This window comes from Rhinichthys klamathensis, unplaced genomic scaffold (assembly GCF_029890125.1).
Source record: "Rhinichthys klamathensis goyatoka isolate OS25496 unplaced genomic scaffold, OSU_Roscu_1.1 h1tg000152l_1, whole genome shotgun sequence".
NCBI lineage: Eukaryota > Metazoa > Chordata > Actinopteri > Cypriniformes > Leuciscidae > Rhinichthys > Rhinichthys klamathensis.
Window position 1 is genome coordinate 1,135,560 of NW_026606687.1, and position 14,930 is coordinate 1,150,489.

Here is a 14,930-nt window from a genome sequence, read left to right on the forward strand (position 1 = left end):
AATGAACAGAAAAGAAAATGCACACAGATTCACATTCCTCCCAAAGCGTTTGTGAGTGGCCCGTCGGGTAGGTGACATCTTATGACTCACGCTACAACAGAGAGTGCATATACAGGAAGCCAGAGCAAATCCAGTTGCCCCTTGAACAGCAGGTAAGGAGATAAAATGCTGGCTGGATTTACATGCCACAAGTGATGCAGAGAAAGAGCCACCTCGCTCCACACTGCCACATCAAAGCTGGCCAGGTTATTAACGGGGCATGAAGAGCACTGGAGACCTCACTCGTATCACATCTCAGTACGATGGACTCAAAATGGACAACACACACACACAATATTTTAAATGTCTAATTCTGACATTAATGTGAGGCCCTGACCATTGTCAATGCCTCTCACAATTCATTAAGCAACTTATTGGGCAAAAGATTCAAAATGCATGTTAATTTAATGGGGTTTCTGGTTAGGGGAAATAAAAAAATAAAAAAAAGCTTTGATGTTCACAAAACTTGGCAGTCAATCATTTTGCACTGAATTTCAGCTTTAATGAAGAATGGAGAAACAATTGAGGGATGCTATTGTTTCTAATACATGCATGTTAATGTCCTCCATTAGAATGCATGTAATCGTTTCAAAAACCATTAAAGCGTCCCGGCTCGTGTTCGGTACAGGTGATTTCTGCGCCCTTTGTCTTCTAATCTGCTTCTAAGGTTAATTTGTGATCATGTACATCCTAAACGGTTACAAAGCTAGATCAGTCCAATATAACAGAGATAACTATAACGATAACTACATTAGCATCCACCCCATTTCACGGTAATGTTCTTTTTATTATAAGCACACACTCCAGTTAGGTCGTCTACTGCTTTAAATGCTCGAGCTCTTTAAAGCAGGATGGGCTATGAATGTTTTTTTGATTGTCACCTCGAACAAAATCGTTCTGAAAATGAGCAATATTGTTCCTCTGTGCTATTATCGTTATAGTTGTGGTGTGGACTCTGCTGTTCTTTTACATTAAGAATAGTTTTTAAAATAAGTCATTATTATTATAGTTATCCTGGGTGTGAACGGGCCTTTACCCAAAAAACACTCCACCTGTAAACAACAGTCTTATTAGACTAAAGGGCATTAGACTTAACTATACCAGGCAAGTATGCCTGTGGCAAAAGCGTTTCGACAAGATACGTGACAACAGGTTAAAACAATGCCCACCCACACTGATTCAATTAACATGCAAACAAACTCTGATGAGGCTGTTAAAACGACTTATGAGATGACAACATGATTACATTTTTCTCACTGAGTCTGAGAGTGGAAGCACGCTGACATTTATACAGGCAAACTGAAGTGATAGATTGAGGTCAGACAGAGAACTGCGTCTTAGTTTGTCGCATTTTCAGCATGTGTTGATCCATCTGGAGTTGTGGAGGCTGTATAATCAGCACAAGTCACAGAAGCATGTGCCAAGGTTGTGGGAGCAGGAAATGTGCAATGTGCACCATGCTTTTGCATAGTCAAATAACAACTCAGTCGAATAAACATTTTTGGTCCACTAAACATCACGGTTACCTCACATAAACTGAGAGGAGCTCTTATGTGGAAGAAACAGCCTTGGAGCCCTAAATCTTCATGATATTTTTTTGCACTAAATCAATATGAAAATAAAAAGGCATCTAATTAATACTTATAATCATCCTTAAAAATATCTCTTAAAGGGATACTTCACCTCAAAATTAAAAATCGGTCATTATTTACTCACCCTGATGTCGTTCCAAACCTGTATGACTGGCATAGTTTAGTGGAACATAAAAATATATTTTGAAAAATGTCTCACTGTTTGTGTGTGTATTTCCTTTGTGTTCCACAAAAAAAAAAGGGGGTCATACTGGTTTTTAACAACATGAGGGTGGGTATATGACAGTATTTTCATTTTTGGGTGAACTATACCTTTAAGATTTAAAGGGTTATGACCCAAAAATGTAAATTATTTTATCATTTACTCACCCTCATGTCCTTCCAAACCAGTAAGACGTTAGTTTATCTTCAAAACACAACTGAATATATTTTTAATAAAATCTGAGCGATTTCTGTCCCTCCATTGATAGCTACGCAACTACCAATTTGATGCTTCAAAAAGTTCATAAAGAGATCGTAAAATCCATATGAATTGAGTGGTTTAGTCCAAATTTTCTGAAGAGACACAATCGCTTTGATGAACAGATTGAATTTAGGCTTTTATTCACATATAAAAATTAATTAATGGACACATCAGTTATGATAAACGGAAGCTCAAGCATGTTTGCTTGATGTGCGAGAACCAATGAGGTTCATTCGCATGTCTTCGAGACAATATGAAGTGTATTAATGAATAAAACTAAAAGGGATCTTTAAAAAAAAAATAGTCTAGGGCCCTGGTCAGCGTTTATTGTGATATCTTGTCAATTACTTACAATGCAATTTTAATTTGGTGTTGATTGGCATGCTGTGTTTTATTGTTAAAATACCCTAAAAAATCAATTCCAGTGGGAAATAATGAAAATATGCCCAGTAGGAAATATGCCCCTTAAAAACCGTTTTAGGAGTTAGAGATTGTGGGAAAGTGCTCTTAATTTGGATGGACACCCAAAATAAATAAACTGCTCACTTACCTCAGCTAGATGTCCAGCGTTTCAGCTGAGGCCATGTGCAGAGGCTCTTCCACAGTTATTGGGCCTACAGAGTGGAAGCAAACACCGCAATGCAACTATGAGGTCAAATCTCTTGGTCAAATTGACCATTTACGGTTTTCACTCAATACCTTTGAGGCAGGCAGTCCCACATTGATTCCACAAACACAAAGGCACCTCGGCCAAGCTGAAGAAATACTGCAGTTGCGAGTTATTTCGTCAATTACAACTTGAAATGCATCACAAACGAGCACAGAGCGGCTTCCAACTTCCAAGGGAGAAAGAAAAATTAATTAAACGCGACTGTACTTCGTGCTCACACTTGTCATCTTGTATCTCGGGCTTTTCAGCACCCTCGCTGCACACATAGCGAGAAGCCTGTTCCAATTAACAAAGAAGTTGTCAGGCCTTTGATTCGCGCTTGGTTTCTGCGCGTGGTACCCGCCCGCGAAACAACAGGCTGTCGGGAAAACCTGCGCGCACCATTGCCTCACAGGCGAAAACCTGTGCTTATCTCCTCACATGTTTCACCATGTACAGACACGTCCGGGAATATTAATCTTACATAAATACGATGAAATAACCGAGGTCATTTGTCAGAGTAAGAAACTGTCAGTGACAAATTGTTTTACCTCTTTAAAGACTGGTGTTAAATTTAATCGTGGAAATGTATTGCAATAAGCGAATGATCAAGAATGTCTTGATTATTATTATTATTAATTTTTTTATTAACAAGCATAAGTCAAAAGCTCTTCTACCGTTACAGAATAATTTCTTTAAATCTGCCAGTGTGCAATATTCGCATTTAAGAAAGAGAGCCTATGCACAACGTCTGGCACGTGACAAGGATGCAGAAATGGAAGCTGAAGTCCTATTTTGAAATAATGATGGTTTGCTGTATTTATCTCGTTTGCGAATATCACGATAAAAAATGTAATAAATACACGGACATGAAATATTAAGTTATTTGAATTTTTTTGTAAATCTTAATTCCGCTACGAAAGAATAGTCCATATCCAGTCTCTCGCCTTTTTTCCTAGGTTTCATTATCAATTATTCAATTGGATATTAAAATGAATTTTTCTACGACCAGTTTAAAGAAGTCATAATCGTTTTGAGTCTTTGCTTTGAAAAGAAAATTAAGATCTCGGAGAATTAAGACGCATGAAAGTAGGCCCAGTCAGTTACCAACGACAACAATGACATATCCAGTTTAGCGGTCATTCGACAATTTATTTTGTTTACTGTGATCAAGTATTCCAGGGAACCGTGTCATTTGTAACTAAATGTATCAGTAGGCCAAACATATTAAAAGGATATAAGTGCATAAATGTGCACAGAGAGAAATATGATTTGATCTTGCATACATTAGACTTAGGCCTGGGACTATATAAATGCCAAACTAATTCACTAAATATTGAGTAGGCCTATTTTGCCTTGTTTGTAAAAAAGCATCTGCAAACTCTAAGCTGGGAAAATTGTCAGCACATGCCCTCTACTGGTTAAGAATTAAACTACGATTGGGGTATGGGCCTATTATTGTATGTCCAGCTGATGTTTTTGAGATGGGGGTGTATATGCTATAGAAATATATGGCATTTTCTGTTTTACAGTTACATACAAAGTAAAATGGTTTCACTTGTCATCTGTACACTTCCACTACTGCAAAACAAAAATTTCTACTAATCTTTTTCTACCAATCATACAACTTATAATTGTGCCACAATAAATATTTAAGGGAAAATTGACTGTGCAATAAAAATGTTAACAAATTAAAAGAAAATACTGGTGATATCAGACATTTTAATAACAAAAATAAAATAACAGACGTAAAAACAAAAGCCTTGGTGGTGTGAAAAACATGACACAAACTGGCAGCCAAACTGTTGAGGTGTAAGTAACAAGGCCAGTGCCATATGAAGCAAGTCACAAACAAGGTCAAACAATGTCAGATTAGCAGCAGTAGTCAGTCACCACGCTCAGAGACCAGAAGGATGATTCAAAGTTTGAGAAAGGGAAAAATGATGTGATGCGGAAATGCAGGGCGAAGACTTTGTATAATGTGCTTTAACAGAGATAAAAACAAAGAAGGTAAAAGTACCTTCCTACCCTGGCAGAATGTCTATTGCTGCACTGGAATCACTGACAAAGCCAATAGCACAACAGTTTGTGACTTATATTATTGTATTGACTAGTATTATTGTAATGCATGGTCTCAATAAGCTATGTTGACACTGAAACACTAATATTGACAAGTATTTGAACACATTAGATTATTTTTTTGCCTCTGGCTGGTTTACTAGGCCATAGAAGGTATAAGTGAGAGACAGAGAGAGAGAAAGAGAGAGAGAGAGAGAGAGAGAGAGAGAGAGAGAGAGAGAGAGAGAGAGAGAGAGAGAGAGAGAGAGAGAGAGAGAGAGAGAGAGAGAGAGTGAGCATGGGGGTGAGTTTCCAGCCATTGCTGCCAGGCATGCTTTAGGTCCGTCGCGGTCCCTGTCTGTCTCTGGTCTGGTTGGAGAATTGATTCCACTCTGGGAGCTGGGCTGCCAACGGATCCCTGCATCTCTGCCTGTCTGGTCAGTGACCTCACTCTTTAAAGCTGCCAGCCACTTCATTATGATGTCCAGTTTACACACCAGACAATCCTAAATGCCCTTAAAGGATTCTGCACAACAGCAACCTTTTGTCACGAGCAATATTGATTTTTGCTTGTATGTAACAATGATAATATATCACTGTAAAACATTATCTGATCAATAAGTTATGACAACATATGTTTTTACATTGTTTTAACTCATCAAAATAAGAATTTTCACAATTCTCAAGCATTTTTTTAAGTCAGTTCAAATTACTTAAACATCCAAGTTGATTGCACTTAAAAATGTAAGGCAGAAACTTTTTTTACAATGTAATGCACTCACACAAGATGAATGAAAACATGCTCACGTGCCTTGATACATTCTGTACGGTGCAAAGCAATATTTACTAAACACATTCCTGATATGCCAAATTAACAAAAACCCATTGGTAATACATAAAACATTCACAAGATAATAAAATATCACATTTTAAAAATGTCACATACAGTACAATCAAGATTAAAACCTGAAAACAGAGCCATATTATATAGTAAAAGACCACAATGAGGTATACTTTATGCCCTAGACAGTTATTATAATTATCATAATCATCATTTTTTTTAAATTTTCTTCAGGTGAGGTGAGGACTTTGGATCACAATTTAATGCAATCTGCAAATGCCAAAACTGCCCCAAAGGCTGGGTTGTGCAAAATTCAGAATATATTTTCTCTGTATCAACTGCAGAATTATAATTCAAATGAGAATGTAAGAAAAAAAAAAAAAAAAAATCAGCATTAAAAAAATCAAGGAAATAGCATATAACTCATTTTAAGTAGAAGACAGAAATTTGTCAAGACAAACTTTGAATGTTGGCTTGTTAAAGATTTTTTAAAGTTTTGAAGATGGTTTGAAGGTTAATAGGCCTGATTGGATGGATGGATGGATGGATCAGGATGGATGGATGGATGGAGTTTAACAACTTAAGCCGAAGAGTGAATTACTACAACTAAACAGTGGAGGGAGCCAAGACACCACAAAAAAATAAAAAAATACAGCACATTTACAACATAGGTCTATAAAAGGTGCATGACAAGCATACATGCACATATCAAACACCCCATGCCTCCTATATGAAATCCTTCCAGTCCCAACAATTACAATTTAAGAAAAGAAAACAAATAGAAATGTTTCCCCAACGTGCTGTCCATAAAACCAACAAAGGCTTCACCCGTTTACAGTGCTACTTGTGTTTCAGTGTGAATTCAGCTTAAAAACTGGAGCGGGGGGCCTGGATCTCCCGTTCCACACTTGGCATGCTGGGTGTATCCCGACTGACCAGCCTGTGGCGGAAGTGTCCGCTCAGCAGAATGTAGATGAAGGGGTTTATGCTGCTGGCGGCGTAGCTCAGGCACACGGACATGTAGTAGCAGGTGTGGTACACTAAAGAGGGCCGAGGTACGCTCAGGTTAACCAGCTGCAAGATGTGGTACGGCCCAACACTGACCAGGAACATCGCTACCAGAACCAGGACCATTTTAGTGAGGCGGACCACACGCTCCCGAGGCAGGCTGGTGTTATACCTGAGAGAAAGCGGAGAATGCAGGTTTGGGTCGTACAGTATTTAGCCAAACCCTAAATCCGGGTTTATGGTGGTTACATGTTCTAATCTAAAATCCTAAACATGGTAATTACAGTTAAAAGAATAGTCCACTGAAAAAAAAAAATTCGGTCATTATTTACTCACATCCATGTCATACCAAACCTGTATGACTTTCATTCCCCATTGACTTCAATTGTATGAACAAAAATCTGTTTGGTTATCAACATTCTTCAAATTCACTTCTTTGTGTTCAGCAGAAAAAAAGAAATGCATACAGATATGGAATGACATGAGGGTGTTTATATGCTGACAGAATTTTCAATTTTCGGTGGACTATCCCTTTAATATGTAAATTAACAATGCACAGAAAAAGGAATTTGACAGTTTCTGCTATTAAATCCACCAAAAAAATGTCCGCATTCATGTCCACTCTGAAGTGCATTATTGTTTTTTATAAAAAAGAAAAGAAAACGTAGGCTATTGAAAGATATTTTTAATAGAAAATTCTTACAGTAGCCTATAAATAATGGTTTAGCCATAAAATCAGTATGTGCTGTCAATCTAAAATGAAAACATTTCCATGAGCAGGATCATTCTCAAAGGGGACAACCTGCTACATCTGACAACATCACACAATAAAAATGAATTCATATTCACTTTGCAGAAGATATTCTCTTTACGGATGGCGAATTAAATATTAATTAATGAACCAGTGTAGACCTTGTAAGAACAGTAAAGCCACTGAAAGGCTTCAAAAGCAATTACATTTGTAGCTTTGACAGTTTGATATCACACACTGGCTGTAATGAATTTAAATTCACCTGTGAGCCTTTTTGTTCTTGCGATACATTCTCCAGGAGTAGCAGAGAATCAGTATGTAGCAGATGAGAATCAGAGGTAATGGCAGGAAGAAGGAAGTCACAGTCTGGTAGAGTGTGTACCTGTAGATATACGAGGACACATGATGTCAGTCGTGTGAGAAAAGCTTTAAAGCCTTTATATCCCCTCTCTTAGTTTAATTAAACAAGAAGGATGGATTCCTCTGAGCATCAGCCTTCTGTAAAGGCAATTTTCTGGTGAAGTGGAAAATATACTGACTGAAAAGACAGAAAAGGTTTTATGTTGCTTTTGAGTGTCTGAACCTATGTGCCACTAAGTTGAATGACAGCTTTCAACAGCTTTCACAGCAGATAACAGAAAAACAACAACAATAAAAAACATGCTATTCTGGAAAAAAATGGCTTTGTAGCAAAGTTCTCAAACAGAATGCTGAAAATGGGACACACTCGAAAACCCATATTTATTGGTGCATTTGTCCCTTAGCACTTTTCAATAGAAGATTTTATAACAATAGAGTGACAAAATAACAAAATTCAGAGGTCAAAGGTTATGAGAGAGGGAATAATCAGACCTGTGCAGAAGGCACAATGTAAGGCAGAAACTTTTTTTTACAGTGTAATGCACTCACACAAGATGAATGAAAACATGCTCACGTGCCTTGATACATTCTGTACGGTGCAAAGCAATATTTACTAAACACATTCCTGATATGCCAAATTAACAAAAACCCATTGGTAATACAATAAAACATTCACAAGATAATAAAATATCACATTTTAAAAATGTCACATAGAGTACAATCAAGATTAAAACCTGAAAACAGAGCCATATTATATAGTAAAAGACCACAATGAGGTATACTTTATGCCCTAAACAGTCATTATAATTATCATAATCATCGTTTTTTTAATTTTCTTCAGGTGAGGTGAGGACTTTGGACCACAATTTAATGCAATCTGCAAATGCCAAAACTGCCCCAAAGGCTGGGTTGTGCAAAATTCAGAATATATTTTCTCTGTATCAACTGCAGAATTACAATTCAAATGAGAATGTAAGGAAATTTAAAAAGAAATAAAAAAAATATTTTAAAAAATCAGCATTAAAAAAAATCAAGGAAATAGCATTTAACTCATTTTAAGTAGAAGAGAGAAATTTGTCAAGACAAACTTTGAATGTTGGCTTGTTAAAGATTTTTTCAAGTTTTGAAGATGGTTTGAAGGTTAATAGGCCTGATTGGATGGATGGATGGATGGAGTTTAACAACTTAAGCCAAAGAGTGAATTACTACAACTAAACAGTGGAGGGAGCCAAGACACCACAAAAAATAATAAATAACAGCACATGTGCAGAAGGCTATACACAAGTACATTTACCAGAGCAACTCTTTATGAGAGACCAGGTCAAGGGAACAGCTCTCCAGCCCGTCTCTGAAGCGGATCACTTTGGCATGAACCCAGGCTGGCAGAACCATGATGAAGGAAGCCGCCCACACAAACAAGTTAATACGGATCGTCCTGGATCTGGTCCTGAGACTCAACAGGCGAAAAGGATGAACAAGGGCCAGGTATCTGGAGCACATAAATGAATAAACAATAAAGATTTTACCCCTCTTATGAGTCATTTTATCATTCAATTAGTTGGCTGACATCTATGAGAGGCAAAATTAAAAAATGTTTCCCATTCACCATTACTCTGCTGGTGAAGACACGACCTGACATTTATAGTAAAGGACAGACAATCTTGTTGCTGAAAGAAAAAGCAGCTGGGAATGATATGTTAAATCAGCTTGTGCCAAGATGTGCTTTGGCATTAATTAATTCATTAATTAATATTATCTTCTCAAACCCCGAAATAAACCTCTTTAAAACAAAAAAGGAAACAGAGTCTATACTGCAGATGCTGCACTGCGGGAAATGAGGATGTTCATGGACCGTCAACCGCAGCTTTCTGTCGAAAAAACACATTCCTGGTCTAGTAATTTCTTCCTCAAAATTACCCATTATAATTCTGAGAGGGTTTGAATAAATGAATGAATAAAATAATAAATGAAAAAATTAATAAATGTTCATATAACAAGAGAACATCCTTACTGAGCCAGAGAAGCACACAATAGGCAAGACCTTTATTATACTGCATATCAGCATAGAATAGTCTTTCAATACTGTAGCGTTTATAAACAGTCAACAACTTAAAGTCCTATTTTTATTCATTTTGAAACAGTTTGAGGCTGCTCTAATGCTCTACTGTTTTGCGATTGATTGAAATTACTAATGCATCTCAGGTTATTATTTCCTGTTGTCATTTGTTCATTTTGATATTTCGCTTTGGGTCAAACTGTTGTTCTCAAATGTGCTACACAAATGAATAATGATTTCATTGCTTGGCCTGCTCTATAATTGTGGTAAGAGTGGCCTCTAATGGTGATGTTACAGTATAGCAGCTCTAAATGAAACACTAATGCACTTATGTGCTACATAAAAACATTACTGTACTACCAGCCACAGTTCAAAAACTACTATTCTCAATAATCAAAACCTGATGAACCTTTATCAAATGTAGCACTAACTAACAATTCAGTGACTATTCAGTCAATTACTTAATTGAGAATCCAACATAGGCCTACATAAAACAAAATATGAAATCAAACTTTTGTCTCAAAATCGTGTTACTCAAAAATAGATAAAGCTCTTATAACAACTTCTTCATGTGACAGTCTAAGAACTCATAACGTGAGCTGTTGCTTTCAGAAGAGATTAAATAAGAGATTAAGCATCGGACTGCGAGTTTCAAGGCACTTCAACACACACACACTGTGTAGAGAATGAAGAGAAGAAAAAGGGAAGTGAAGGTGTAGTTCGAGAGAACCTTTGATTATTTAGCATCGCCCCAGCCTAAGGAGTTAGACATTTTTTTGTACGTGATGGCCATACAAAAAAATAGGGTTGTCCGTGGTTTAAAATGTGTTGTTGTGGGTGATAGGGATGGCCTGGATGAGTGTGAGATGCCTGAATTTGTATCCCAGTCCAGCCCAGGGTCTATGAATGCACTTTTGGCTTCACGCGCATCAATGCAATTGATAATAAAAGACAACAAAAGTATTTTGATTAGGATAAAAAAAAAAAAAGACTCTTGGATGAATGTGTAGTGGAAGAACACTTGTGCATTGTTATATTTGATGAATAAAAAACACTTCATGTTTATTTTAATAAAGCTAGTTATCTGGAAATAATGATTTCCTTTCAAACATTGTTATTTCACTGATCACGTACCTGTCAAGACTCATAGCGGTCATGACTGCAGCGCACGCCACCTGGTTGCAGTTATCAAGAGAGGTGATGATCGTGCAGAGGGTGCTGCCGAACACCCAGTGTCCCCCACGAGCCCACTGGTGAATGAGGAACGGCATGACGGTCACGTGGACCAGGTCGGCCACAGCCAAGTTTCCCATATATACATCTGGTACTGTTTTTTTGGCTGACCTACAAAAATATACAAGAAAGAACTTGTGGTGATCTGTGGTCCCTTGGTGAGAAACTGCTAAAGAAACAACCAGGAAATGTGAGGGAAACATGACAAGTTGCAAGCAGCAATAAACAGGGTTATATAACCTTCAGTGAGTGACAGGAGTCTGAGGATGGGTCATGGCTATTTCCTGAGAGAATCCATCTATCAAAACAGTGAGAATTATCTGAGGAATTCCTCTAGCAAATCAGAATCGAGCATTCAGGCAGACCATGGTATAATAAAGATGATGTTTTTTTGTGAATTAAATCAATGAAACAATTTCATTGATCTAATGTAAAAGAACTGTGGCAAACAAAATGTAACATTTCTTTAATCAGATATTGTGCAAATGAAAAATAAATATTTTTATTTTATTTAAATCAAATGAAATGATCTATTCTTGCCATATAAAATTAATTGCATGAAAAATGATCCAGATGTTAAATGTATATAGTGGCACATTCCCATTTAGAGCTTATTTTAATAAAGCTATATGCAATTATTAAAGCTAACAAATCCAATCCTTTCAATAATGATTTTTTAAAAACCTCTAAATTCTTAAGCCTTCATAAACATGCTTTAGTATTCGTTATGATCACATTACTTTTTATTCCCTAAGGAATTTGGCATATTTATTTACTAATTACCTTTACACGGGCATTCATATATGTAGAAAGAGAAAACCATAGGCTATACACCAAGGTTATTGTGAAATTATGCCTGCAGAATTTCAGGAAAGTGGTTATGTACCCTATGCCATAGGCAATAACGTATTTAACACGCCATGAAATAAATGTAGTAAATTGTATTTTGGATCATTTTTTAACCAAAAAACAAAAAGCTACGGACTGCAGCTTTAAAATATATAAACAAATGCAAAATAACTTAATTAAAAACAGAAGCAAAACAGCGAGGCTTCCCTATCAACCTGTAAACCCACCTTAAAATAGTGAACAAAACAAGAACATTTCCAACAAGCCCGGTGGAGCACAGAAATCCAATAAATGCAGGAAGGATTTTGGTTTCCGTGACGTGAACAATATTATAATAGTCATCGGCTGGATATCCTGCGGATGTCTCATTAGCTCGCGTGCCGTTGTCTAATTTGAGCGTAAAGTTCCAAACAACTGGTTCCAACTCCACCATGGCGTTCATCATTCGCGTTTCATTCTGATCGACGAGAATATGCTGAAATACGGTAACATCAACCGTACAGTAGTTGTACGTCCATGGAAGGTCCTCGTGGGCTTCAGCATCCTCATCATATCCAGTCTTAGCCTACCAGACGATGCGCATGCATGGTGTCTCCACTCGTACCAGCGCGCGCGCACGCAGACACCTTGTGAACATCAAAGGGAAACATATCAAACGACATTCGAAAGATATCATTTATGTTTTACATTTTTAATCAATTCAAATTTGCTCATATTGCATTTGATCATTTCATACATTCCCTGACAATTCTGGTAATTCTGCAATTATGTTTGAACTACAAAAAAAAACAAAAAAAAATCATAGCCTACCATCTATGAAAAATGAGCTCATACCACAGTAAAATCACTCTTTTGCACGAAAAAAAAAAAAACTATTTAACCATATTCCTTTGCATGGTTCTACCTATTTAAATTAAAGAGCAATAATGAAATGGCAAAATGTAACAATTTTTGGATTAGAAGATTCCTTATTAGGAAAATCAGCTGTCATCCAAAAGCTTTTTTTCAAATGGAAATTAAATCATCATTCTCTTTAATATATAGACTGGCATTAATAAGTTTCTGTTACCTAACAAGTGGAAAGTGCTTCACTTTAAAATTCTACATAATTACTATCCCTGTAACTCTCTTCTTTCTTAAATTAGACATCTCTTCACAGTGCACATCCTGTAACTCTAATCTTGAAATAATACCACATTTGTTCTTTCGATTTGATTATGCAAAGGAGTTCTGGAAAGAAGTAGCCTGGCTTATTTTCTCTGCTTATAACAAACTTTTTATTTTTACTATTAAATGTACAGTTTTTTATTTGGGACTCCATGTCAAAAGAGATGGATGACAGATTAAAACTGCTAACTCTAGAGTCTATATGGCCAGTTTCATCTCCATAAATGTCAAGTCACTGATTCTAAGCCCAATTTTAGGCTTTTTTGTGTTGATTTAAAGTTATTTTATGACTCTCTTTGTTTCTCAGCAAACAAGAAAGCCACTAAAAATGCTCTGTTGTTTAAAAAAAATGGTTTCATTACAAGTTACCTCCTGGTTTTCTGAAGATGACCATTTTTTTATTCTTTTTTTTTCTTTCCCATGTTATTTATTTCTATTTATTTTTATTAATGTACTGTATGCTTAACTTCTATTGCTTTAAATGTTTTATAAATATTTTTTTAGTAGACTATCTCTTACTTCCTTGCTTTATACCTTGAGTTTCTTATCCTATTATTTGTGTGTGATACATGTATCCCCTATAATCTTTGTTCAAGAAAAATTACAAAAAATTAAAAACCTTGGTTATTGTATGGTGCGACATTAGTGCGCCATAAACTATGCATACAGTGAAGCTCTGAAAGAGGCAACAACTCTCCTCTAACAAGATATGCATCTTTTACCATTTTAACATTTGCTTTGAAAAATAAGTATTCTATTATATAATGAAGAAATAACTGCGCCTGCCTATAGATCATATGAAATGACAGGCAGAGTCAGAAATCTTATTTTGAGAATATTAAAAAAATGAATCAAAGCCTTTTATATTAGAATCCTTAGAGGGATTCCTTATTTATTTAGATTTCTTTTAACGTTTATCTGCAATCATTTAACATTCATCCCATGCAAATCCCATGGGAATGATGTAGCCTACAGCTAAAGAATGCAGCCTTGTATTATAATTAAATTATGATGCATCAGAAATCCACAATTCTATACTCCCAAAGGAGCAGTATGTTCCAGCAGCACAGATCTCAGCACTTGGTAAAAATGTGCAACAAATTGCAGAAGTGAGATATAGTGTTACATGTCAGTTTGCTTTTGGACTCCATTTTGTGTTTCTTTTGTTGTTTCCCGCCACTCCTTTGTTTCCATGGTCATCGTCATTATTAGTTCTTTTGGTTCAGCTGTGTCTTCAGCTGTGTCTTGTTAATCAGTTTAAGTTCCTCCCTGTCACGTATATATTCCCTGTGATCTCCCTCTGTCTTCGTCGGTTCTCGTTTGTATTTGGTTTGAGTTGTGTTGTTCTCTGCTATTTCTCCAAGTAATTAGTAAATATTTGTTCCAAGACATTCTCCTTCGTCGTGCGCTTTCCTTACCTCACCAAAACCGTAACATGTAGTCCCAGTGAAGGTAAACGCAGTGAAATAATCTGAAATAACCTTTATTAAACACTCAATGATACATTTTGCATGGGTTTTTACAAAATAAAAGTGTATATCTGTATTATCTGGCCAATCTGCAGTGGTGTATAACAAGGGGAGTGTTTACATTGATGACAGGAAATGAGTAAAAATGACAATGTACTCTGTTTGGAGAAGAAAGCCAGTTTTACTGCAGTCATGTAATGGTAAGATCAGCAGGTACAGAGACTTCTATTTGACCTTCCAAATAGGGCTGGACACGGGCAAAGAGTGAGAGCTTCACTGTGCAGTAGATAGATTTAGATAAACAAAATATACTGTTGTTGTCAGATTTAATGGCTAATTTGACAAATGTTATCAAAGCGTAATCTTGGCAAACATTTCATACAGAACTTGATATG

General features: G+C 36.4%; 1 protein-coding gene across 1 annotated transcript; it reads right to left on the minus strand.

Moving 5' to 3' along the window:
* Window positions 1-6,346: 6,346 nt before the first annotated feature.
* Window positions 6,347-12,443, minus strand: mchr2a (melanin concentrating hormone receptor 2a). Its single transcript, XM_056258517.1, has 5 exons — window positions 12,127-12,443; window positions 10,952-11,161; window positions 9,056-9,250; window positions 7,664-7,783; window positions 6,347-6,822 (listed from the first exon to the last, which is right to left on the minus strand). Exons 1-5 carry the CDS (start codon window positions 12,342-12,344, stop codon window positions 6,510-6,512), a joined length of 1,056 nt encoding a protein of 351 aa, XP_056114492.1. The 5' UTR covers window positions 12,345-12,443; the 3' UTR covers window positions 6,347-6,509.
* Window positions 12,444-14,930: the final 2,487 nt, after the last annotated feature.